This window comes from Lissotriton vulgaris, chromosome 9 (genome assembly GCF_964263255.1).
Source record: "Lissotriton vulgaris chromosome 9, aLisVul1.2, whole genome shotgun sequence".
NCBI classification, from domain to species: domain Eukaryota; kingdom Metazoa; phylum Chordata; class Amphibia; order Caudata; family Salamandridae; genus Lissotriton; species Lissotriton vulgaris.
Genome location: NC_141697.1, coordinates 243,593,496 through 243,620,869, shown reverse-complemented (window position 1 = coordinate 243,620,869; position 27,374 = coordinate 243,593,496). Strand labels below are relative to the sequence as shown.

General features: G+C 45.0%; 1 protein-coding gene across 1 annotated transcript in view; it reads right to left on the bottom strand.

The window, feature by feature from the left end:
- The window catches only part of SPINT1 (serine peptidase inhibitor, Kunitz type 1), a 262,840-nt gene that overhangs the window by 110,773 nt on the left and 124,693 nt on the right, over positions 1–27,374 (bottom strand). Inside the window, exon 2 of the mRNA XM_086937424.1 lies at positions 19,558–19,709. Within this exon, the coding sequence (XP_086793550.1) occupies positions 19,558–19,709 (152 nt within the window). The remainder of the gene's footprint in view (positions 1–19,557; positions 19,710–27,374) is intronic.

The window sequence follows — 27,374 nt, the reverse complement described above, 5'->3', positions numbered from 1 at the left end:
ACTCCGAAACTGCTGATTTTGGAGGGCCCCCATAGATTTGGCAGTTTCCGTATCTTTTTTCATCTTTTCCAGCGTCGCATCCACCTCAGGGCCAAACAAGTGGTCAGGATTAACTGTTTGATTCAGTATTGTTGTTTGAATATCGGGTTTGAACCCTGAAATTCTAAGCCATGCATGCCGTCCAAGCAACACACTGGTGTTGATCGCCCTGGAGGCTGTGTCTGCCACATCCAGCGCACATTTTATGGATGCATTCGTGATGAGCTTTCCTTCCTGAATCAGCATTTCCCCTGCCTCCTTGTACTGGTCAGGCAAGTGTTGCAGTAGTGATTCTAAGGTGTCATAATGAGCCCTATCATAGCGTGCAAGTAGGGCCTGTGTGTTAGAGATTTTCCAAATATTCGCTGCCTGTGCAGCGATTCGTTTCCCTGAGGCCTCGAAGATCTTGGACTCTTTGTCTGGGGGAGGAGCGTCACCAGTGGTCTGCGAGTTCGCCCTCTTCCGAGCGTTGGATACAACCAGCGAGTCCAGTGGCAAGTGTCCCTTGATGTATGTCGGATCCGAGGGCGCTGCCTTATATTTCTTGTCAATGCGAGGGTTGACGACACGCGCCCGGGTGGGCTCCTTGAAGACCTCCGTTGCGTGTTTGAGCACCCCCTTAAGCATTGGCAGTGTTTTGACCGACTTTTCAGCCACTGAGAAAGTGTCAAATAAAAAGTCCACATCCACAGGGTCCGAGTGCAGCTCGACATCGTGGTTAGCCGCAGCTCTTTCGATTAGAGCGTTGAAGGCCGCCGAGTCCTCTGTCGGTGACGTCTTGGCCGCAAAAAGTTGCGTGTCCTGGCCCGACTGCGGGTCCTCTGGGTCGCCTCCGGCCGACCACGGTACGTGTTCCTCCTCCGGATCCGAGTACGCCGGATAGACGTACTCGGCGTCCTCCTCGTCCGCATCGCCTGCGGCGGAATGCGTCGGCGAGTGTCCTAGGGCTTGTGGAGACATAGGTTCCATCAGGGCCGAAGAGTCCGCAGAGTCCCTCTTATTTTTTAGAGGGATCCGAAAATGTTCCAACACCGGCTCCGTGGTGATTTTCCTCTTGAGGAGAGACAGTTTCCCAGTATTTGCATCGATGATAACCTCTCGACGTTCCTCTTCAGCAAGCGGCTGGAGCCGAAGCTTTGACACCACCAAGGCAGCCTTCGGCGTCAATACCTCCTTCGAGGGGCCGCCAGGTTTCGGCGCGAAAGCCTTCGGCGTCGACTTTGGCGGCAGGGTAAAACGGATAGGCGTTTGCGCCTTCGCCGGCTTCGGCGTGAGCTTAGGCGCTACAGTGTCCTGATTGGGAACCACACTGTCCTTCCGTATCCGCTGCAGGGATTCCGCTACCTTCTTTGTGATGGCAGGAGAAGGCTTGACTGGCTCGAGCGGTCCTCCCGCGTCGAGAGTCGGATCGATGACAGGCACCTTTTTCGGGGCCGACACCTCATGCGCCTTGTTCACAAGGGCCGGCGCCGGCCGAGCCCTGTGCGCGTCGTCGGCATGACGCTTCTTCGGAGCCGTCTTCGGGTCCCCGACCCCTTTCGGCGCCGACGCAGCCGCGTCGGTCGACTTCGCCTTCAGCGCCGAACCCGAGGGCTTCGGGTCGGCCATCTTGGCGTGGCTCTTCAAGTCGGCCATCTTGACTTTTTTGGAAGTTGACGCCTCCAGAACCTTCTGCCCCAGCGCAACTTTCACTTTCGTTTTCGCATCCGAGGGTGCGTGGCCAGATGGCTTCACTTTCGTTTTCTTCAACAGGAGTGGTGCCTCAGAAATGTCCGTGACCGGGCCCGGAGGCGGGGACGTAGGACTTATAAGTAGATCTTGGGTAAGGCCCGAAGGCGATCCCTCGACCTGGGCCGTATAAAGGGGATTGACCCCTAAGTCTGGTTGGGGATGCTCCTCCTCCGAGCTATCCCCTACGGTGGCAATAGCCCGATCGTCGTCCCCTACCTCGTCGGCGACTTCGTCAAAGTCTTCATCACCCGCGTCGTAGGCATCCCCTTCGGACGCAGGACTAGATTCCGAACCTTGTACGTCGTACTTGTCTCCGCCAGATTCTTGGAATAGGTCGTCTGGTTGGGGCGCCGCGGTAGCCGAGAACTTAGCCTGGAGCCGATTGGCCCGACGAATCTTCAGAGTTTTCTTGCACCGGAATTTCGAACACGCCATGCAGCTGTCTTCGTCATGGTCCGGTGACAAGCATGTATTGCACACGGGGTGCACGTCGAGGTGTGAATATTTGGAGTTACACACCGGGCATTTCTTAAACGGTGTCCGCTCCATAGCAGAAGTTTAGTGTAGGCCCGTCCGCGCCGAAAGCACGCGGAAGGGTAGCAAGAGTTCGGAGCTGAGAGTCAGACAAGAAACCGAACGCAACTATACCGACGCTCAGCCTAAAGACCTTTTGGTCTCGAGTAGAAAGTTGAACAACTATCGGTTCCGACAGAGGGAACCGAAACACATCCGAACCCAATGGCGGAAAAAAACAATCTGGGGATGGAGGCGATGCCCATGCGCACTGTAGTCCAGGGGAGGAGCCACCTATCTCGTGATACTTCGAAGACTCTTCCAGGACAACAATGTGCAATCATCCGGACCCAACACTAGGCGGCGATCTATGCACAGATATGAATTCAGCAGCCCACATGCCTCGAACAATGCTCTCCCTCACGTTTGCTGGTATAGCCGTCAGTTCGCTATTCATGGATTGACACCATTTTCAACTAGGCACTATTGATAGTCCAATATTCTCCAAATGTTGCCTACATGAATTAACACGCTACTGACGTGACATTGTGAAGTTAATTGAACCCACGCCAGAAAACTGTAAAGCAACAAAAGAACACTTACATTAAACAATTCAACCGTGGCATGTTATGATATGCATCATGAAAGCACATCTCTGGATGAGGAAATAATATATTCAAGTAGTAACGGTTGATTATCAATAATCTTATGGGGTGGTATTTAAGAGTGACTCATGCCTTATATGTCACGTTCAGAAATTTGTGGACCAACAGATACGGGTTGTGTGCCACTGCCAAGCCGGTTTGACTTAGGGGAACAAAGCTTGTCCCAAGCAGCATCTAGAGCAGGGGTCTCCAACCTTTTGTGTAGTCAGAGCTACTTCTGGCCAGTGAAAATAGTCGTGAGCTACTGAACCCGAATCAACTCGCGCATTTTTCCGAGAGACCCCCCACGCCCAGTTTAATTGACTTTAAGCCTAATTTAATCAGAGCCCATACTGTGGTTTGAACAAAATACCCAAGACAGGCCTGACTTAAGAGTTCCCTAGAACACCAAAAGGAATGACTTTGGATTTGTGACGCTTCAAGTCATTTCAATTAATAGGTTCAAAATGAAGGTCCAAAAATAAGACCTTCCAGTAATAGTGGTCATTGAAGTAATCATTGAAATGTGGCTCAATTAACAAACATACATGGAAAGCGATCTTTCCTTCAATGTGGAACTGATTCACACAAAACCACAAGCCAGACATACTGGGCCCGGTGCCACCTCAAAAGCACCCCCCTGGTCACACCTTCCCCTTTCTGGTTGCTTCCATGAGACTCACTGGGCTGGATGAGGAAATAGTGAGTGCTTGTCCCAGCAATTTGTCTTTTTGTGTTAAAAAATGACCACCTTCCTTTTTCTGCATCCCACTCATTTCTGTGTTTCTGTGTCTTTGTGTCTCACACCAGGGGCGCAACTAGGTCTTAAGTTCGGGGGGGGCTAACATGACATACAAAGGGGCGTGGTTGCATGTTAATCAATGGGGGCGGGGCTAAAATGGCAGACAATCAGGATCGGGTAATGCTCAGGCCAAGCTAAGAAAAAGAAATGGCAAATTCTGCATTCGAAACTAGACAAAAATCAGTTTTATGAGAATTCAATTGGAGAACAGAGGGTAATGTGAACCATTTATATAACAGACAAGGGATGTGTTCATCTTGCAGTAAAGTGTCACTCAAATACATTAAATTGTCTCACAACGATATTATGTAGATGGTTAAAATTACAACCTTTTTTCTAATGGAATGCCCATGAAACTGGGTCAAAAGAGCCGTGAACAACATGCTACTCTCTCACAGATATAATTCACACAAAAAAAGAGACTCTTTCCACCCCGCAAAGACAGAGAAGGAATTTAAGATTTTGCAATGTGTCCATTTGAAGTGTTGTTACAAACTATAGCACCAACAAACATTAATTTATTGGCAGCACAGACATTAAAGCATGGTGCTTTAATGAATAGGCAGTGGAAGTAGTGGCGGGTAGGATGCTGTGCAGCAGCACCCCATCATCACCATGCTGGAATTCAGAGGGTGCATGAGAAATAATAAAGCATTTACATTTTGATAATATCATGTTACATTTGCTGTTCTTCAAAAGACAGGTCAATTGCCAGGCTGTTGATACTGCAAAAACACAGAACTTGGTAATTGCATCCCTGTCACAAAGTTCCAGTCCTCACCTCTTCGGCTGGCGCAGCTCCTATTATAATTGCATTTATATAGCGCTCACTAACCCTGATGAGGCGAATAAGAGCTTTTTCAGAGAGTAGCACGCTACTCTGTGACCCATAGAGGATCAGTGGTGAATTAGTATGATGAAATATGAAAGTAATTTGAGCACTGGACATGTTAGTCTGTTATTTGGATTGATTGGATTGGATTGAGAAGCATAGCGCAGGGATAGAAGAGGGAAAAGGTTTGCATTTATATAGCACTTACTACCCCATATGAGGTGTTGAAGCGCTTTTTGGTGGGTAGCACGCTACTCTGGAACCCAAACAGAATTAGTGGGGACTGATATAGGGAAATATGAAATTAATCTGAGTGGTTTAAATCTTAGTCTTTTATTTGTATTGAAACGGAATAGTGGAGGGATAGAAAAAGGAAGGGTCTAGAATGTGTTTTTTAGGGGAGTTCATAGCAGTAGGAAGGGATTTGGGATGGAGGTGGAAGAGTCAGAGGGAAGGGTTTAGAAAGGCTTGCTTGGGAGATCTGAATAGTAAAAGAGGTATGAGATGATGGAAGGAGGGGTAGAGGAGAGAAGAGTATTGGGTTTAGGATGAATGAAAGAGTGTAGGTAGAGAATATACTGATAGAGGTATAGGGTTAGAAATAGGGCAGTGCATTGGAGAGAGTAGTAGAGAGAGGTTTGAGATGAGTCAGAGTGGAAGTAGGGAATATATTGCGAGAGATATATGGTGAGATCTAGGGTAGTGCAAAGTAATCAATATAAAGATACGTAAGTACATGAAAGGTATCTAAATGCAGAAGGAAGGGAATCTATGTAGAATAACGTTGCATTTAATAAACTAAGACTTTCAAATGGTGTTGTACTTGTGTGTTTGTGTAAGGTGTTAGATTATTCTGTACCATTACCGACCACTATCCCGCCTGAAATAAAGGAAAAAGCAAAAAACCTGTATTTTCACTCTATAATTCTTTCCACCAAGCTGAATCTTTTATCAGTTTCATATCTATAGCACCAAGAGGCTCCAGGCGTACATGTTTAACAAATGGCCAAATAATACTGAAGAATGAAGAAAATAACAAAATGAGACCACACACAAGCCAAATTGTCTAGTAAACAAAATATGAAATGAAACTAAGAAAAAGTAATTATCCTAGTCTAGACTTGGGAACAAGCCTGGTGTTATATATCAGCTTAACAAATTGGGCCTGGCTTCAGATGGAGGAAATTCTAACAAAGAACCAGTAGAGGTCAGTGGTGGGAGTGCTGCCGGGCGGTGACGTGGGGTGGAAAGGGGCAGGGTGGGGGGTAGTAAACTATGAAATACAGCCAAATACAGGTAAGTAAACATAAAAATAAATAAAACGAATTTCGTTGCGTGCACTGCAGCCAAATGCAATGCAGTGCGCACAACAAAATTTGTTTTATTTATTTTTATGTTCTTAAGTTGTGTATTATGATGATGTAACAATTGAATTACTGCACAGTGAATGTTTAAAATTTGCAGGTATTATCGGTCTTTATTGAGATAGAGGGTGAATCGAAGAAAAACGTGAAAATATACAAAAAATCCACAAATAAACTTACGAACCTGATTACAATACACATACCACCAATCCAAACCAAGGACATGGTAGATATATTTGGCCATCATCTGTTGTTACAGTACTGCGGACTACTTTAGAAAGGCCAACCTACCCCTTGACTGGATGTATTAGAAATGGGCCCCATATGCTTCAAACAACATCCCAGGGACCCCCCCCCCCCACACACACACACACACCTGTGGCGCCACTGGTCGGGCCACTCAGCAGATAAGGGGACTTGTTCTGCTTCACATCAGCATCTCATCTCTTGCAAGGACATGCCAGGGGCACCACCGCCTCAAGGCCACTTGCTGAAAATGAGGCTACGATCTGCTTTGCAACAGCATCACTTGCAAGTACCTCCCTTCCATGGTACCACTGTCCAGCGCACTCAGCAGACATGGGGGCAGGTATCTGAGGCATCACTGCCCCAAGCCCACACAGCTGAACTGAGGCCTATCACGCGCTCCTGACCACCACCTTCATTACACTTTTGGTGTAAGGTGAGGACACACCAGGTGTCGCACAACTTCACAGCCATCATTCTCATCGCAGGATCTCTGCTCTCACTTCACCATGTGACCCTACAGCCCACACAGGAGTGCAAAAACCGAATCCAAGCACCTACATCCATCGATGCACAAACATTGTGGGGTACCAGGGCCCAACATGTTATTTCCAACCAAGTAACGCCCTCCAGTGGCAAGATTTGTTAAAAATAATAAAATCGGATTGATTATAGAACGGACCAGTCAAGCATTAAATTAGAGTTGCTTTCTGCTCAGCTGGTAGCGCCTTCCTATTAGAAGTTGGGCCACTGTTGCCAGCATGTGGCGACAGCGCAACCCCAGGTACCAACTGTAGGTGCTTCCATGCACCCTACTTCAATGTGCCGCTTTCATAGCCAGCACAAGCACTGTCACCAGTGCCAAAACCCACTAGGTGCTATATCCGAGCTTACGCACATTCACAGCTGCTCTCCACCCCAACAATCACTTCCAACCAATGAAGGGACCATAGGACGCAATGAGCAGCACTATCGTGCACCCCTATTCACTGTGTTCAGTCAGGAAACAGATGCGTGTAAACCTGGGATGTACTTAGCCCACAGTGTTGGGGCACATGAAAAATGCCCGTACAGGACCCACAGGACGCGAGTGTGGTGCTTTTAACACAGCCCTCTAACATTTACCATTGCAGTGTGTCTCCTCTCCTCGTGCAGATCTACGGGTTGGGCAACGCTCCAAGTACAGACTGGATACAAGTAAGGACAGCTCCTGAGAAAAAAAAATCAGTTGAGGTGTTCCTCGAACAAGCTGTGTCCAAAATGCGCAGGGCAGGCGGGGCCTCACTTTAGAGGACAGTCACGAAACTCAAGCTCACACAGCAGGACTCTTGGAGCAGAGAGTGCGAAGATGTGCACAGCAGGGGTAAAGGGATGGCCAGTGCAGGTGACGCTTTTCTTTTGTAAAGGAATTCCTGCTGGCGTCGCATCCCCCTGCTGTGCACATCTTCACACTCCATGCTGCACAGCACATCAAACGTGCTTAGGTGAAATCCCTGCTTCAGGCAAGGAAATCACCTCGGTGGCACCCCTCTGAAAGAAAACAAAAGGTAGGGGGCAGGGAGGGTTGTTGAAAGCGTCAGAGGATGGCTGCCTCCGGCTGGTTCTGGGCCTCTCTGCAGGGGTCACTAAAAATACAATCTCGGATTCTAAAGCATCCGAGAATAAAAGAGGAGGCTTAATACAAATGAAAGTGGGGAAACGGTTTTCATACTTTCATTATTTTACATAATAAATCAGGAAAGCGTGTCGGGCTGTCATCTGAGCAGCCCGGGCTGAAGATGACGACGGGGGTGGCTGAAGCCCGTTCAGCCCAATGGGTGTTGCGCGCCTGTCTCACACCCTTCACCATCTCCGCCACCCTCTCCTCAGCTGCCCTCTGCACTTCCCCCTCACCTTTGGGCCTCCCCATCACTCTTTCTACCTCCGGTTTCCCCCCCATACAGCTCTGACTAAATTGCACACTTTTTCATGCTCATCCTTTCACTCTCTCCTTGCTGTCACTCTTTCCACTCCCCTTTGCCCTCCCCGTCCTCTCTGTGAAGCTCTCTCTCTGTCACTCTCCTGTCATTGCCACGCTTTCCACGACATTTGGCCCTTATGAATCTCATCTCACGCTCTTCATCTCCATCCGTGTCACTCTCTCCTTGCTGTCACTCTTTTCACTCCCTTTTGCCCTTCCCTCCTCTCTCTGACCTCCATCCCTGTCACTCTCCTCTCATTGTCACTCTTTGCACTCCCCTTTGCTCCCGCCCTTTCAATTTTTTACTTCTTCACACTCTTCCTTGCCCTCGCTCTCTCTCCTCTTACGCTTTTATTTTAACTCTGTCCATATTACACCAACAGCGGTTCCTCCTTTCCCCACTCTGCTATAACATCTCACTCCCTATTATGTTTCCATTTTGTTTCTTCATCTACTTTTCTCAGTCGCCAACTTTTTCACTGACATTTTTTCTTATGTGCCTCTGCTGCCCTATTCCTTTCCTACATCTCCTTCTTGCTTTTCATCTCTCAGCCCACTTCTTTTTAGCTCGTCCTCATCCCAGCTGCATCTCGGTCAACTCCGATTTGTCAAAGGGCACCTTTATCAAATCTTGGCTTTATAGCCCGCAGGACAGCTCATGCTGTGGCACCCAAGCCCACGCACGGCATCCAATAATGGATTGCCTGCCCCAGGCGCGGTGTCCGCTGTAGTGAAAGTAATTCCTGAGGCTGAAGTAGGACTCCCCGCTACTGCATCTATGCTGAGGTAGTTGCAGAGATACAGGAAGGAGCTGAGGTAGGAGTATGTGAAGGAATACAGGTAGGAGCAGAGGTAGGAGTAAGTGAAGGGATACAGGTAGGAACTGAGGTAGGAGTAAGTCAAGGGATACAGGTAGGAGCTGAAGTAGAAGTCAGTGAAGGGATACAGGTAGGAACTGAGGTAAGAGTAAGTGAAGGGATACAGGTAGGAACTGAAGTAGTAGTAAGTGCAGGGATACAGGTAGGAGCTGAAGTAGAAGTGAGTGCAGGTATACAGGTCGGTGCTGAGGTAGCAGTAAACACATTGATACAGGTAGGAGCTGAGGTGCAGGTGTCTGCTGCAGTGAAAGTTACAACTGAGGCTGGAGTAGGACTCCCTGCTGCTGTACCTCTCCTGAGGTAGTTCAGGGATGCAGGTATGAGCTGAGGTAGTTGTAGGTGCAGGGATACAGGTAGGAGTAAGTGCAGGGACACAGGTAGGTGCTGAGGTAGGGGTAAATGCATTGCTACAGGTAGAAGATGAGGTGCTGGTGTCTGCTGCAGTGAAAGTTGCATCTGAGGCTGGAGTAGGACTCCCCCCTGAGGGCGGTGCAGGCTGCCCGGGTATATATAATGTGCCTATGATGACGACACCGACACACAACTGACTGTGGTTACCGAGCAATGTGATGATGTTTGTTTTTGTGGAAGTTTGTAATTTAGAAATGCAAATTAAAAAAAAAATCCTGCTTGGCCGCTAGTACCCTAAGACCTGAACCACAAATACACTTTTGGCGCTAAGAATCCATTGTAAGAGACGTGGAGTATAGATGCTGAACTCAATGTCTCACTCAGACAATTAATACATATGGTTTATAGCTTGCGTGTGTAAGTAACATACCTACATACACATGCTACTTTGAACACGGCAAACATACCACAAACTACCCAATGCTCAGAAGCTTTTACCACTCACTATTTCTATATAAACTGTGCAATCGAGTGCAGGCATTACAAAGGAGGAGAACTTTATGGCACCAACTTGCAAAGTACTTAATAAATGCGCAGTACTATAAAGTAACAATACGCCTCGCAAACAAAAATACATTTCACTCAAGCCTTCCTCATTAGGGTTATGGTCAAGATTACAGGGGGAAAGGTGAACAAACTTCACAGCTGGAGGACGAGACGAGAAGAAAATATGTTGTGAAAAAAACAGAGTGAAGGAAGAAAACGGGCAGCTCTAAATTCAAGCCATAATAAAAATATCATTAGTAGAGGAATGAAATCGATGTGTACCTTGTTACAATCCTCAATTCGTTTTGTAAGGAAGCCTCGCAAACAAAAATACATTTCACTCAAGCCTTCCTCATTAGGGGTACGTAATATGGAAAACATGCAATCTACTGAATATCTTTCTGATTCAACAGCGCCATACTTTACATGCGGCTCTGTGAACAATGTGACTATAAGGTTTATTTGACAAGTAATGAACAGCAGAGTTTTAAACTAGCTCCGTCGCTGGGAGAAGTGCGAGGGAACAGCAGTCCGGGAAGGGAAGAGGAGCGGAGGCAAGGAGGAGGCCAAAACAGCAGCCCGGGCTGGGGCAGAGGGAGGGGGCCCTGGCTACTGGGAAGGGAGGGAGCTGGGCAGGGGAGCAGCCCGAGCAGGGGTCAACGGGAGGGGCCGAAGTATACGTTTGCCACACACTCCAACTTTAACAAAAAAGGCACGAAGAACGGCACAATCAGAGGGGGGGGGGGGGGGGGGGGTGGGGGGAGGGGACGAAGGAACGAGCTTACCTGTAGCGGCTGCTTCTGGCGGTGAAAGTCACGTCTCCTACTGCTTCGCGCTGGCAACCGTCCCACAATGGCAGACAGTGCGATGCCAGCGCGTTTTCAGTAGGCAATGACGTCAGACTCACGAGAGAAGTCGGAAGCTCCAGGAGAGGAGCGTCATCGCGTCATCCTTTTCGCCCGCCCCATCCACACATTATGCCCAATCAGTGAAGGGCTAGACGAGCTACTCCCGGGGTCTCCGCGAGCTACCGGTAGCTCGCGATCGACCGGTTGGAGACCCCGGATCTAGAGGCTTTTTGCATCTTTTCCCTTTCTCTTCTCTATGCAGTGCCATGCTTTCCACCGGCCTAAATTTCAACACACAGTGCAGCCTTCTTTTGAGTGATTGGTTGGGGAGGGCAGTCGTAGATTTCTAAAGTGTTACAATTACTCTCTTTGCTAATACCAAAGATAAACCTAGGAATTTAGTACCCACCTTTTTGGATTTCAGTCATGGTAACAGACCAAATGAAAAACTGCGGGCGGGTCAAACCCTCTACAAGCAGCAACTGTCAATCTATCTGTTCCACCTTCCCAGAAATTCCTCAGGTTTGGACATTTCTATACATGCCTAAACCCCACTTCAGACACTGTACCATCTTGGCAAGCAGTAGCATGTATGCCAGACGTCCCCAAGGGCCTAGGCAAGTCCACAAATGGGATCACTGGGCGTCCTCTGTAGGTCTCTTCACGAGGATTCACTGAGCGGTTTGCCGGAGCTTGGTTTGTGCCCGGTGAATCAGGCCCTTCTCAATAATGAAGCTGTTTAAAAGGCCCTTGAGGAGCTCCTGGGTTTGGTTTCTAGTGTCAACTACATGAGCCCTATATGATCATCTCGTCCCCACTGCAATTACGAAGCAAGATGGTATAGTTTGAGGTCGAGTCCCTAGGCTGCATTCATACACTGACAGAGCAGAATGATGCATCTCAGTCAGTAGTGCTGTAGAAGTGAGATATCTTATCTGTCTCACTGGTGCAGGGACACCCTTTGTCTAAAGGTCCACAAAATGAGGATAGACACTGCAGTGGAACAAAACACAAGTTTATTATATCTCATGAGATGGTTCCGACATACAGACACTACAAGCGCCTGAGAGGGAACGAACTAAAACAGTTTCAAACTGGCCTTTTATACATTTTGGGTACCATAGGAATCCACCAAAAAACCCTATGTCATGGTTACATCACACTTTACATAACCCACTTATGGCATTTTTACATAATGGTTACACACCCCTTACACAACCCTTTACACAATGTTTTCATGCTGAACTGTGGTATCCTGATTAACCCCTGCCCACGTCACTTTCATAGATAGGCAAGGGAGGTTACAGGTGTTGGTGGGCTAACAGATTAGACATCTGTGCACTTTGGCCCTTCGAAAGGGCAGGACTCCTTACTGTGGGACGCAAGTATTATCATTACAACCAGCTCTCAGTGAACATGTAACTTCTGACTTTACGAAAGTCCCCGCAGAAACAAATAAATGGGGGCCGGTAGACAAAATGGAAGAGGAGTAGAGGCTAACTTAACAAAATAAATTTTTTACCATTCAACACAGCCGATTAATTTTGTCAATACTTCGACCAGGTCCTGGAATATGCTCTAAGGTATTGACAAGTTTAAAAAGTGATATATTTTCCATAAGAGTATTATCATCTTAAAAACGACAAAGAGCCTGGCACTGCAAGGTGCAACGTTTGACAAAATTTTATGCACCCTTTAAGAGCAATTAAATTCTTGCCTATGTTCCGCTCTAGTAGATCAGAGCATGAGTGGTAGATCTGTATCCTTAAATGTCTAATGGTGTTTAGTTCCCAACCTATTAAAATTAAGGTTCCCGTCCTGGATTTCACCACTTCCCACTTTTATTTGGGATGCAGTGGTCTTAGACCAGTTTACTTTAAGGGCAGATACCCCACCAAAGGACATGAGGGCCTCAACTGAATCCTCAAACCCAGTGAGCCCATCCCACAGAAATGACAAGTTCATCTGCTTAGCAAAATGATATGTATACAGCTTTCCATGGTATACCCCTCTCCCTGCCGGTCACTCTCATAATGCCAGCCAGTGGTGCTTTTGCTAATGGAAACTGCATTGGAGATAGAGGAATTCCGTGGCGAGATCCCTTATAGATCCTGAATGGAGATGAAATCACATCACCTATTTAGACCCTGGCTGTAGTGCTAGTATACAGTAGCAAATTCGAATTGAATATATCACTGCCAAAACGCTTTTTATTTTTGCCTCGCCATTATATATTGCCAGTTTAATGTATCAAAAGCCTTTTCAGGGTCAATCAGCAGAATCAGTGTTATAGTTTGGAATAAATCTGTTCTGGGTGGAACAATGTGGGTAAATAGACATGTAATCTTTTAAACCAGAATGTTTTTTATTTTTTTTATTTTTTTGTTCCAAGACCTTTATTTTCCAAAATGCATAGTACACAGCGTGAGGCTTACAACCCTGTGGGGCCAGCCGCGCAAATCAAGTATCACAGATATAACAGCAATTGAACACAGCCTTAAGGCCGACAGCCCAGGGGATCGGCGGCGTTAGTTGCTTCAGAACAGCACTTTGCGTTTAATAGTCTATGTAACGTAACAGGTGTATAGGTCCTGGGTTTTTCTTATTTTTTGTATGGTAATTACACAGTTCCTGAAAGACAAAATTATGATGGCATTCACCGGTGCCAACGGACAAGTATGAGCCCTTATCTATTATTTGTGCAATGGGCAGCCCTGTCGGCTAGATATGACTACCAAGGGGGGGTGAAGGGCAGCGGTGTGAAAAGATGATACTGTGCGACATCACAAGTGCATTGAGCAATGAGTGTCTATGAAGCGTAACAGTCCCAGCGGGAGAGAGTTGTGTTGCTGGTAACGTACGGCTGGGAGGGCCTCAGCCGTGGTCGCTGCTTTCATAAATGTCATGGTGTAATGTGTTCAGGAATTAGGTGTAAAAATCCTGGTCAAAAGGAAAGGAGACCAGTAGAACTGTAACAACACCAAACAAGAATGTAGGGAACATGTGCTAAATGAAAGGAGGAGGGGGAGTGTGGGTAAATGCATCCATGTGTACTAAAGAGGATGTACGATGGCAGTGTGTCAATAGCGGTCTGATGGGCGAGTGAGGGGTGTATTGCGCGGTTCATATGCGTATCAACAAGGCAGGGGGGATCCACCACCAGGGGTTGCATGGAATGAGGTGAGCTGAGTACAGTTATGGCAATGTGGCATGGGGGGGGGGGAGGCGGGGACAGCTATGCAAGTAGGGGAGGGGAGGAACCATCGGATGAGGGTGTGTCGCGCGGCATCCACTGCAGGTGGGGGATCATGGGGGGGACAGGATGTGGTTCTCTCTACATGATCCCTCGTTCCAAGCACTTCTGTTGGAATGATTGGAGGAGATCATCCCATTGTTGTGCAATCGGGAATTTCCTGAGTCCCGCCGTCTCCTCTCGTTTCAAAACTGTGCTCTCCGCTCGTCTCCAATTTGTGAGGGATAAACACCAATGGCGTATGTGTGGGGGTGTGTCAGCCTTCCACCGCTTGGTTAGTAGCCTTTTAGCTGTGATCAGCCCAAGGTCCCAGTATCGGGCCTGCACTTTGTTCAGTTTTGTGCACTTGTACAGCCCTAACATGCAGGCCTCCCAAGTTTTCGGTACGTGTTCGCTAGTGCAATGCGTGAGGAGGTCTGTGACTCCGGTCCATTATTGCTCGAGGGCAGGGCACTGCCATAGCATGTGAAGGAGGTCAGCCCCAACCAGGGAGCAGCACTGGCAGGCGGTATCCGTGACTGAAAAGTACCTATTAATTTTATCTGGGGTGAGGTATGCACGGTGTAAGATGTAAAGTTGTATGATTTTGAAGCGGGGATTGCGCGGGATATTCACCGGTCCCACCAATACCATTGGTCTTTTAAACCAGAATTTATTTAATATTTATACTCCACGTTTAGCCTAGAAAGAGGTCTATAAAAACCAAAATTGCCTCCTTTGTTGAATTTGGAATGATACCCTTCAGCATCCTTGTGTGCATCTTGGTTAGGGCTGTGCTCCAGCTTCAATGCATTGCTTCCGCCCACTCTAATCCTTAACTAAACAATTGTGTATGTACTATGTTCAGACTTTGTTCACCATGTCAGAAGTCATTGTGCCTTGTCCCCTTCAGTGTGTGTTTTGGCTATATAATACTTATAATGGAGACCTCAATGGGATGCTCAGATTGTGACGCAACTGGCAGTGAATTTGTAAGGTCCTGTATTAAAGCCAGTTTAAAATGCAGAGTTTTATCTAATTTTTTTAAGTTTGCTGACAGCTTTGTGCAGACTCCTATTACTTAGTTAATGCAATGCCCCCGTTACACTTTACACACCTCCTTTTCCCAGAGAGGGAGCCTGTGTTTCATTTTCCTTAAAGTGGTTATGCATGACCTCCTTAAGGTTGTCTCCAAATGTCCTATTGTGTTGCTATTCTATAAGAGGGTGCCTTGCAGTTGCCCTTATTCAAATTTGACCAGTGCATTGTGGTTTGACAATGCTATGCCCAAACATTAGGGGTGTGGGACAGAGTCTAGCAGAAAGGTAGAGCACAGCACTTGATGCAATCTACAAAGGACAGCCTACATTGAAGACTCCTGGTGGCCGACCACACTGGGAACAGCACCAACACCCACCGACCACGCACGCAATCTAGGATTCATCCTATACTCCTCCCTCTCCATGTCCAAGCAGGTCAACGCTGTCTCCTCCTCCTGCTACAACACCCTCCGCATCCTCTGCAGAATCTACAAGTGGATCCTGACCGAACCAAGAAGAACGGTGACACAGGCCCTCGTCAGCAGCAGACTGGACTACGGAAACGCACTCTATGCAGGAATCCCAGCCAAACACCTACGACAACTACAACGCATCCAAAACGCCTCCGCCCGACTGATAGTCAACATCCCCCGCCGCAGCCACATCACCCCCCCACCTGAGAAACCTACACTGGCTCCCAGTCGACAAGAGGATCACCTTCAGGCTCCTCACCCACGCACACAAAGCACTTCAAAACACCGGACCAGCCTACCTGAACAGCAGACTCAGCTTCCACACCCCCACCCGCCAGCCTCGCCCTCGCCGCAGTCCCCCGCAACCAACGAACGACCTCCGGTGGCAGATCCTTCTCCTACCTCGCCGCCAAGACCTGGAACACCCTCCCTACCCTCATACGGCAGACCAAAGACCTACTCACCTTCAGAAGATTCCTCAAAACCTGGCTCTTCGAGCTGTAGCAGCACACTCCTTACCCCCCCCCCGCCTCAGCACCTTGGGACCCTCACGGGTAAGTAGCGCACTTTACAAGTACGTTGCTTGATTGATTGATTGGGGAGTAAAAGGAGCAGTCTTTGGTATCCAGAAAGTGCTCCTGCCATGCATCAGCCAAATGTCAGCCCATCCGGTAATGGTTTAATGTTCCAATTGTTTTTTCAATCACTGTACCTGCTAAAGACGGCTGTGAGTAGTCAAAGTCAACGCCTAGAATCCTAGTATAGTCGCCTCTCTGCAACAATGGGGTGTTTGGCCACCTGGCTAGGTGTTCTGACAGTTCGGTGTAAAAATCCTACTGATCCAGGTGAGATACTTATATATACTACCCCATAGTAGAGTTGAATCATCCAGCCTCCCACATATTAGTAATTTCTTCTCTGTATGTCTATGCAGGAGGCTTCAAAGGTAACAAAGAGGAACCCATAGCAAGTCCATACCTAGGCACAGCTGGCATAGGAGGAGCAATCTGTTGCTAATAGTTGCACTATCCATCTACATCTTGTTTATTTCTGGGGCTGCTAAGTAGGTTTCTCGAAGAAAAGCTGCCTGCACCTAAGGTAGGACTGAACCTTAAACTGTTTTGTGATTGCACTCATTCTACAGACATTCCATATAATCAGATTGTATCAGTGTTGAGTTGTTTCCACTACTAACCACCAGCTACCTCGCTGTAGCCACACACAGAACTTTCCATTCATGATCCCAAATCATAAAAACAATGTCGCCTCTATGTTGACTCTTGTATTTGTAATGGGATGCAAAGGCATAATTGTTTGGCCCATTCTGCAACAAAGTCCCCACTCCGTATTCCCAAAGGCAAGAAGTAATAATGCTCCATTCAGCAATGACAAAGATAAGGTCAGCTCCTCAACACCAGGAAGTATGCACTGTGAGTAGGCGTGTAGAACAAATGGGGCTCTTCTACACCGGCTGCTCTGTTGCATTCCCCTTTGGTATCAGTCTGGAACAAACAGCTCCAGTATATCGTCCAGTGCGCACCTGCAAGAGCGGCGTCCGTTGCAGGCTACAAAATATTAGGAGTTCAGTTTTCAAAGGTCATCAGTTGATCTAATTATGACACGGGATGGCCTTTCACTTCCTTTTTGTGAGTGGCCTGTTCCAGATTATGTGCCAAATAAAGTGAGTTGTGACGTCTAATGCGATAGCAGGTGAAATTTTAGTTAGTAGGAAACCTGAGGATGCTTGGACTGCTTCGTGTTTTACTCCTGTTGGTCTTCTCATAGGTCCTTTGCACCCTTGTTGTTTCAGTTTTCTTTTCCTGGCATTTCAACTATGGTGCAGTGCTTCATTTTATCCTTACTAGATTCCCCTATGTTCAAGCCATTCTGCCACAACCTTAGTATCTTGTGAAGAAGACTAATTTGTGGCCATTATCTTAAACTTGGCAGCATGAATTTCATTCTTGTAGCTCACAGCAGCCTTTTGACTTTCACAAATTACCCACAGTTCTGCTGGGTCACAGTTGTGTAGTCCAGAAAAATCCTAACTGCATTTAGTAAGACTCTGGGCATCAACGTGTATAGAAGGCGCTCCTGCAAGGCCTTTTCACAGGGACTCTGTGTGCCCTCTTAGTAGACGAAACATCCATTGGGCTCTTTGGTACACCCTCTTTTTTCTAACCACTCTTCCAGGAAAGTTAATGGCATTGCCTTCTAGAACGTCTGATAGACACAGTATGCGTATATTGTTAAGTCTTAAGCAGCCCGCAGCATCTTCTGCGTCTTATTCAAGGTATTGGATCCTTTTGGTGCGTTCCAGTACTCTAATTTTCAGACTGTCTTCAGTGTGTTTTAGCTGTTGTAACTCCCTTGTTTGTGTGACCCTATTGGCCAATTTCTTGTGGTCTTCTCGCAATAGGTCTACGTCAATGATTGCCATATCCATTTTTGCTCCTCCATTGGTATGACCCTATTGGTCAATTTCTTGTGGTCTTCACCCAGTAGGTCTATGTCAATGATTAGTATATCGATATTTGCTCCTAAGGTTTCCTGGGTGGCTTTGGCTGCTTTTAGTATATTGCCCAATTTGTCAGGTTCATTGCGGTTAAGATTTGCCCCCAACTCCCTAACTGCACCACTTGCAGACATCTGCAGGCTTGTAATTCGAAGTAGGAGGGCAGGTTAGCCATTGTTTCATCATAGGACTTTATCAATTCTTCAGACCGGTTTTTATAAGAGTTCCTACCTCCTTTCCTCTTTTACCCCATATTATTGGAAAACAGTTGAAGAAAAGTGGGGGAGGGGTAAGTATCCAAGTTTGTTGTAAGCTACTGGCTTCTTTTACCACTCCCGTGCAGATACAGGTGTTACCTTCCACTTGCTTTCTCCTTGTGCCATGGGGTACACTGACCTTCATTTTTATATCAATTCTGTAGTTATCAGGGCAACAGATTCCCTGGTTTGTTTACTTTGCTCTTTGTTCTTTGCAAATTCACCTTTCCTTATTTATGCACTTAGTTGTGTTACTATAAGTAATATGCACTTTCAGTGTTATCAAGGAGATTTTTCTCTTACAAACTACTTATTATAAAGTCTGTTACCCTCTACAAGTCATAGGTTTTACAAAAGTGGTCATCGCCTCCAGTTGACACTGCAAAGGGAAGAAAGGGAGTCAGTCCAGGCTGAAATCGTATCTGTCCATAACGAGGGGGGAAATTACTCCTGCAGGGTTCTTAGCTCACTCCCTCACTTGCTAGAATCCTAAACTAACCTTTATCTCTGCGAGAGAGATCCGGGTGCTCCACGTCGCTAAGTGTGTCAGATTTTTTCGCCAGTGTGACCGGGTCCTTTTACCTCTTGCAGGGCTGGGAAATTAGGCCACCTCACATTTCTGCTGGGATCAGCACCCGCTCCAACTCTGTGCCATGGTGCTTTAGCCTCCAGCCATGCTGCTCCAAGTAGTCTCACTATCAGCATTACAAGCTCTCATCGTGTCTCCAGTCCTAAAGCTGTGATCCAGCATTTTTCACTTGTGACGCCGCAGTGAGAGTCCCTTTAGCACAGAGGCTCGTTTTTTGTGTGTCAGTGGGGTCTGCCTACTGCTGATTTTCCATTCCTCTTCTCCAGCGCAGTGGGATGCCTCAGATTGATGTGCTGGATATGATATTTTAATCCACCAAATGGCGGTATGATGAAGGATTTAGAGGGTGGGCTGAAGAGCTCAGGAAAACATGTTACTCCATTGAGCGGCCTGCCACGTCCATCATGTATGGCATTAAAACTAACAAAAGAATGACTACATCCTTAGCCATGCAAACAGTGATTGTAGATCTGCGTCATCATCCTTAGTTTATCACTTTTTTATTAGGAAAAGCCCAGAAGAACATTAAGGCAGGGCAAACTTTAACGAAAGCGCTGGTCTTGCAACAGAACCAGCATGGTGGTAGACAAACTGCCTCTCCATTCTGACTCCACCCTACCCAGTGATGAGTCGAATAACCATAGTCTTGATAGGTACACTCCTCTGAGCATCAATCACTAGTGTCAACTGTACTTACCACCATCTCCACAGAGGGATCACCAGCGACCTGCTCCCATTCATAACTGACAATCCCTTCTTCATCCCAGCTGTCAATTCCACTCAGGGTTACGGGCTCCATGGGTTGGACCTTCAGGTCCATTCCAGCTCGGGCAACGGGAACGTGGTCGCCTAAAGACAGAAACCAACAAGATGCTATTAGGTGTACGAAAATATAATAGGTTGTGAAATGTGTACTTTTCTGCTCATACTGAAGTGCTGAAATAGTACATATCATGGCCACTAATTAGTGACCAGAAAACTATTAAACAAAATATTTGCCCTTTAATTCCAACCACGGTATTAATAATGTCCCTTGCTTAAACACACACAATCTCTCTAGATTTCTAAAATCAGACCTTTTATGCATTCTCATATCTAACCAAGTATTTGTCTCTTAATTCCATTCAAAGCGCTGCATTGATGGAAAAAATAAGTATTGCTGAAAGGGGATTCAAGCACAGTATTGCGGTATTTCACTTGTCTTCCTTCACATAATAGACTTCAAATGGGCAAGGAGATGCCAAAGCAGACCGCAGTTCATTCACGTATATGAAAAAACTTCAACTAGCCTGGTATCTACATAAGAGAGAAAAAATCATGAAAACGCAAAGAAGCTGATCAAGCATGTGAAGGATTTGCATTATATCACCAAAAAGCCATTGCCTCAAATACAGCCCAACTAAAGACCTGAAACATTACAGGATCTGGAAAATACTTTGTAACACCTGAAGGAATGCACCAAGTATAATGCATGTAATGACCTGGTTTTATTGTCAAATGAAAAACAAATTCTGAATAAAAAAAATCACAAAAAACAAAATCAAAAGAAATCTGTATTTAAGAAGCATACATGTGCCTTCAAATGTATGAAAAAATACATACAAAATAATGAACAACATTCAAAGAAGATTGGTCTTGTAGTGACCCACTGGTTGATGATTTGGTTTGCACCTCAGGCCAGAGAGTGCCAAACCACTACCTCTTTACACAACAATGCGCACATTCCAAGGAAAGTATAATACCCTTGATCTTGACAAGTGCCATCTGTCTGGGTATTTGAGCAGAAGAGCTTCCAATGAGTTACATTTGGCATTACAAAGACTACTCCCATTACAGTCAATCTTACTGGAAAACTCTTCAGTATTGGAACCAACCAGCTATCTGGTACCGGAGTCCAAAAAAATAAATAAAAAGAAAAGGACCTTGAAGAACCTCTGATGCTATCGTCTAATCACTTGCTCCAACTAAACCAAGAAAATGCCAAATTCCTATTCATTACCATAAACCCAAATAGCACTCCAACCTACTATGGTTTTCTGAACACTAATCTACGCGGGCCTCACCCAGAATTGTATAAACAATGCCTTTAATACTGGACTGAAACTCTCCCATTAAAGGCCTAAATGTAACACACCACACATAGTCTTAATTACCTGGTATTAAAAGATGTCTGGGCTGTTTTCCAAACTCTAGACTATCATGTGATTGCTTTATTCACAAGCCAGCCGAAATTCAGCACGATACTCTACTGAAGGCAGCCCTGAATGAATTATCACAACTAATCTCCAAAAATAAAAAGAGAAATCAGAACTTTCCCCTTTGAAGAGCACTAAACTGGCTTTCAATGGATAGCATCTGTAGATTATGAACAGTTACTAAATATCCCTCCATCAATCATTATCAGGTCTAGCACAAAGGATATAGAACAAGAACCCTTCAGAACTCAGGGCAGCTATGTTCTACTCTTTTTCCAAAAGAGAAGTGAACTAGTACATAATGAACAGACACCAGAAGACACCCCAAAAGCTCCTACAATAGCTAACCCTCAGCATTCAAACACAAACAAACCCTACGAGTATCACGTTGCAAGATGCAGCTCATGCAACATTTGATAACTCCATGTACCTCCATTCCATAGAGAGAATTAACTAAAGGGTGTAGCAGATCTTTACACTCTATAGTCAACAATTTAAAGATGCACATTTATACATTCTAAAGAATTTGCTTAGGCTTAACGCCTCGAGTAATAATTTGTTGAAGCATAATGATCTGTTCTATCACAGTTTTGTATTGGCTGTTCCAAAGTGTAAAGTATTCTGGCTTTGAAAGAGACCGGGGTTCATGCTATAGAAAACCACACTTTTTTTAACCAACCTATACTAACACTTTAACAGGATTACTCCAATAGCTTTGATGATGTGTGGCTGCTTCCTTCAAATCAATTTCCAAAGCAAAGATGTCTCATCTAAAATTACAGTATAACAAGACTGCAACTCTGCCAGCATGGGCTCTGAAAAGTCTAAAGATAATCCCTGGAAAACTGATACACTCACTCGCACTCCCTATTCTAAGTAATTTGTTATATAGTTACTGGTCAGAAACTATTTTATACCGTTCACAGACTTTTATTAAAAACATACATATGGAGAAAATTCATTACACAATACAATTCATAATATAAATAAAATCAATTTGTGCACGCAATAAAAAGCAACATTAAAAAGTATTCATAAACATATACAGATGAGGCAGGGAGAGAAACAATTTTTTACAAATGCTAAAGTGTCAACATATTCAAAAATAAGTGAAAACAATATATTAATCTAGGGCAAGAGATGTTTCCTATGAACAAAAACAGAAACCCCCTATATAAGCAAAGTACCTATATCTGTTATTGATTACAAGATTCAAATGCCCTATTTACATATTCATATATATCCTCTATGACAGTATGCCTGATGTTAGGAATTTCCTGGGCTTGAATTCTACAAAACAAGAAATGCGTCGACGCGTTTCGGTGTATTGCCCTTGGATGTTGGCACACCTTCTTCAGGACAGTTCAAGATCGTTAAGGGTTTAAGATATGATATCCTTCCTTGGCTGGAAAGGCTCATATATATAATATGAAAGTCGTTTCCACGTAGTGTTGGATATTAAACTTGATCTTCTCTTTGAGGAGTAAAATCTTATAGGATGTTAGCTTTCCCTTGTTTCTCAATGGAACGTTGTCTAGTATTTTTGGCGCAGGATAAGGCCTTCTGGATCATAGGACTTGAAGCTGTTGCTTGTTTCGCTTAGTCCAATGGAGCCCCTCCAAGAATCAGGGGTATCCTCCTTCCCGTGGTTTACTTTTCTTTATTTCACTCCCATTCCACTCTGGATAATGGTAAGGGGATATGTAGTAGCACTAGTTAATCTTCGCTATTGTGCTATGACTTGCAGCCACGGGTACGTCCAGTCCTCTGTTTCCTCTCTGTCACCTGTTTCTTCCACCTGTACATGTAGGGCATCTAGATTATCATCCCATCACAGTCGTGTAGAACAGAACTGTCACTGCCAACCAAGTTCACTTAAGTAATATTAGGATCATCTGCTTTCCTCTTGCATATTCATGCAAAGTGTCCTCTTCCTGCTCACCGTAACTTGAGAGGACATGTTTTATGAGAACCTAGGCGCAACTGAGTCCCATACCTACAACAACCCAGATCTGTGAAGTAAAACATTTCTCAAACATCCTTAAATACCATTTTGCATCCTTAAACTTTTCTGAAAATATTTATCCTGTGATTTTAACTCCTGTACATTTTGTCTACGATGAATGTTTAATGCCAGTTCTCCTACCCCCCTGGACACATAATCTAACCTATGAAGTTTTTTTACAGCTTTTTTCCCCACAGTTAATCCTCCAGTTAAAAAACAGATGTTCTGCGCTTGCTTGTAATTAGTTCCCTGGACTAATGATTCACGTATCCGTCCATCATGAAACTTGTGAAAGTTACATACTCCAAGGTTACTTTGGCTGGTACTTGCCATATAACTGGCTCCACATGAAACACTGTTTTTCTAGAACATCTCTTTCCTTCTTCCAATAATTGTTGTCTGCCATCATGGATAAGCTCAACTCATTCAAATCATCTTCTTTTTCTCCCACTCGAGGTAGTGACAAATGCTTCGAAGCCTGCTTTTCTCTACACCTAAGCAATGCACTAGGATCCACAATTTACATGTTATTGTGAATACAATCCTACCATTAGCTTCCACTTAAGCATCAAGTCTTTTCCTCCGCCACTATCATTCTAAACCGAACTACTGTACCATTTGCAAAAATGTCGGTGGTACCCATTGAAGAATGTCTTCAAATAGGTTCATTTTCCTTTTTGATTGATATGCACTATGATGCAAGGTGCACACATTAACACAATTCTGAAAAATGTTCAAGTGTATCTTTATAATGCAATAAATAGTTTGATTTCCAACAGCTCAGTTCCAGATGTGTCCTACAGGTAGGACTTCCAGTGCTGCTCACTTACTGCAGATATTTCCATTCACTACAGTGTCCATCCTCCTAATCCGTGCAATACCCGTACTGACCCTCTAAGCACTACAGACATCCCCTGACGTTTGATTCATAATGGCTCTAAAACAAGATGGCAACTCTTATGGCCACTTCCTAGTGATCAATTCCACAAATTAAGTCCATTAAGCAGGCAGTGATACATTCATCAGCTGATTAGACGGGATTGCTAATCCTTAGAGTTTGAAGACCATATTTACTAGGGACATTTGTGATGTAGCTCCTTAAACAATTCTGTACCACAATAGTAACCACAGACTTGTATTCTATGTTTGCTGCGTCAATCAATGGTTCCCCAAGAACAGTTGCAGCAACATACAGTGAAGGTTCACGTTTTTTCACTTCTGAAATATAGGAACTGACCCGTGTGGACGCAATCAATGTGAGGACCACTCTTCTTCACAGTTACTGCAATCACCATCTTTGCACTTGAAAGACAGCCCATGCATTTATCATTGTTGTGTCTGTAGCTGTTCACACACTTGTGCAACCCACAAAACAGGAATCAGTGTTTCAATGGTGTTTATAAATGTGACCATGATGAACAGCACAAGGTTTTAGCTGCGACCAGCAGTGCATGTGTTGGGAAGCAATGTTTGTTAAACAGATAGGTTATAACCTATTTTTATTACAGGCCTAGTCACTACTCTCCAAAATAGCTCAGATCAATCCATACCTCTTAATCACATTTGCTAGCAAAAAGTAACAGTGTACATTATATAGGTATGTCATTATATCTGACATATCTGTGAAAGACATGTTTGTGCATTTTGACACAAACAAATTGTGAATGTAACAAAGTGCACTTCACTGATATCTTTCAAAAAAAGGTAATAATGAACCAAAGTAGGGATTAAGCCCCTTAGCCGTATATCCATGGTGTGCATGCTTTGCTATAATTCCCCACCATGACACATTTAACAAGGTTTACAGGACTGTTTTGAGTCATACCGTTTGCTACACACAGAGAATGCCGGCTGAAACATTTTTTCCCAATAACCTAATGTTCAGTCTTTTGCAACCTCGGCAAAGTTAAGGAGGACAGGCTTCCATTCTATTTTTTGGGGGGTTCTATTTTTTTGTCATAAACATAAAATCCCTAAAAGCACGAGGTTTATGGTCTGGTGGTTTTATCTAGATCTTGATTTAGCAACGCCGAACTTTCTTGGGGAAGCAGAAAAATATTCACAATGGAGCCAAGGCCAGAATGGAATTATGTCCCAATCTGTGAACATTCCTCAAGAGTGCAAACTGTTGTGTGAGCATGCTGGACTGACTCAGTGCCTTGTGCTTGCTGATATCTAGGCCAAAACTACCAAACTTAGTGAAAATAAACCCTATGTCAATATGGCGTTATGCCCATCCACGGTGGGGTGGAGACAGTTCTATCTGGTCGCCTGAAAATGAGAGGGATTCATCCTGGTGGGGTTGGTGTTGGCAGCTGAGGCGAGGATCAGCCAGTGAAGATCCACTGAGTGTGGCTGTGTTGTACTGTTGGCTATCCCAAGAGAGGGGCTGTTCTCCAGGCTTGTGATCTGAAGACAGAGAACTCAAATACATCATTCGAGGACTATCAAAGAATTATCAAATGAGACCCACAATGAGGTGGAATACAAAGTTTCATTAATCGGTTTCTTTAGAAAATGTCAATGCATTGTTTCGATGTACCAGGAGGTTTAAATCATACACTGTTAGAACAGAGGGCAAAATGTCCACATAAATGTATTTTTAAAGACAAGTAATTATAGAAACAAAGAAATAAAACCACGAGGTCTCTGGGCAGGCAATTGTTGTTATAACTGAACTAGAAGTGCGTCCAGCCCCATAATCACTGGTTCTCTATTGAATGTTTTAAATAAAATATACAGGCTGGCTTCCCACATGCTGGCAAATTAGAATAGCTGAGTAAACATTTCTCTCGTGAGATAACGTTTCAGTGGGAGGATGTGCACTTCTCTGAAGGACGGGAGGTTGCCTGAAATAAGTGTTTTTAATTAGACAAACATTTCAAGGGAGTTGACATTGTAAGAGATTAAACAGAACGAACAACTAGCGGGAGGGCTGCTGCAAGTTAATGAAAAGACTGCTGAGTTAGAGGATACATTAGGCAAGACATCTGAGCCCAACAGACTTGCACCATTCACACAAACATACGCATCTCATGCCCAGCAATAAGCACCATAGCACTGAAAGATGCAGGAAATTGTTCCTCTATAAGAGACACCGCCATTCTGCACAGAAAGAGACAGAGAGAAAGAGACAGAGAGACAGAGAGAGAGAGAGAGAGAGAGAGAGAGAGAGAGAGAGAGAGACACAGAGAGACAGACACAGAGACACAGAGCGAAAGAGAGACAGAGAGCCAGAGAGAGAGGATGACCCTGACCCACATCCCAGGTCTACACAAGCCATCATTAAAGAGGAGATGGAATGCCATAGGACAGGTAATTCATCTATGTGTGCCCTTAGAGGTAGAGACAAGTTAACTCAGTTTTCACAATAGGAACCAGAACCTCGAGGCAGAGAGTCTGGGGACAGGCAGAAAGAAGCACAGAATCTGAAGATTTTAGACATTAGTACCAATCACAATACTGCCCTCACTTCGCCAAAGTAGTTAAAAATTCAAAGCAAATGTTTACACCCTACAAACCCAAATTTCCATATCCAGTTGCAGAGCATCTAGAAATGTATGCGAGTGAAGGCGACCGTAGGGTTCCCAAGAACAGAAGTTAACGTGAGATTTGCTACTTGGGTATTTGCAAAAGAATGTGCAGGGATATTTCTTCCTTGACAGACCGACTCTTAGAAAACTGTCATGATGTCAATCTTGCCATCATATGCATTGTCTACCACTAGAGCCCAGAGCAGGCTCAGAAAATAGTGTACTCCATCCACCATCAACCGGGTCAAGGCCTAGGATCATGATTGTGTGTATTGGGGTGAGAGTTTCAAATGGGTGATGGTTTTACAGACACAGGCAGTGAATCTTTAGATCAGATTTCTTTTATGGGCTACAGAATTAATACCCTAAGTAAGCTGCCCTGGGTGCCTTTCGGTCTTCTTCACACAAACCCTACTGTGAATAACCCTAAGCATGGTTTCTGACCTCTTCTTTTTATTCTGCAACTTAGAGCACTGGCTACTCCCGTTCTTATAACTTCCTTTACTGCTATGCCAGCCACACTCGCATCCCCAATGGACTGGGGCAGTCGTTTTTCAGACAATCTTAATTCAAAGCCTCCTTTCCAAAGTGCGCTCCTTAATGGGTCACTACAGGTTAAAATTACACACTGAGAAGACTTAGATGCATCAGTCCAATTCTTGGAAGTTTTCAATTTGACCTTTAGATTTCAGCCCTTTCCCTAATAATTCTGAGTTCATGAAGACTCTTGCCATCAGAATTGTTGCCTCATTGTCCGTTTTCTTCTGTGATCTGTTCGTGC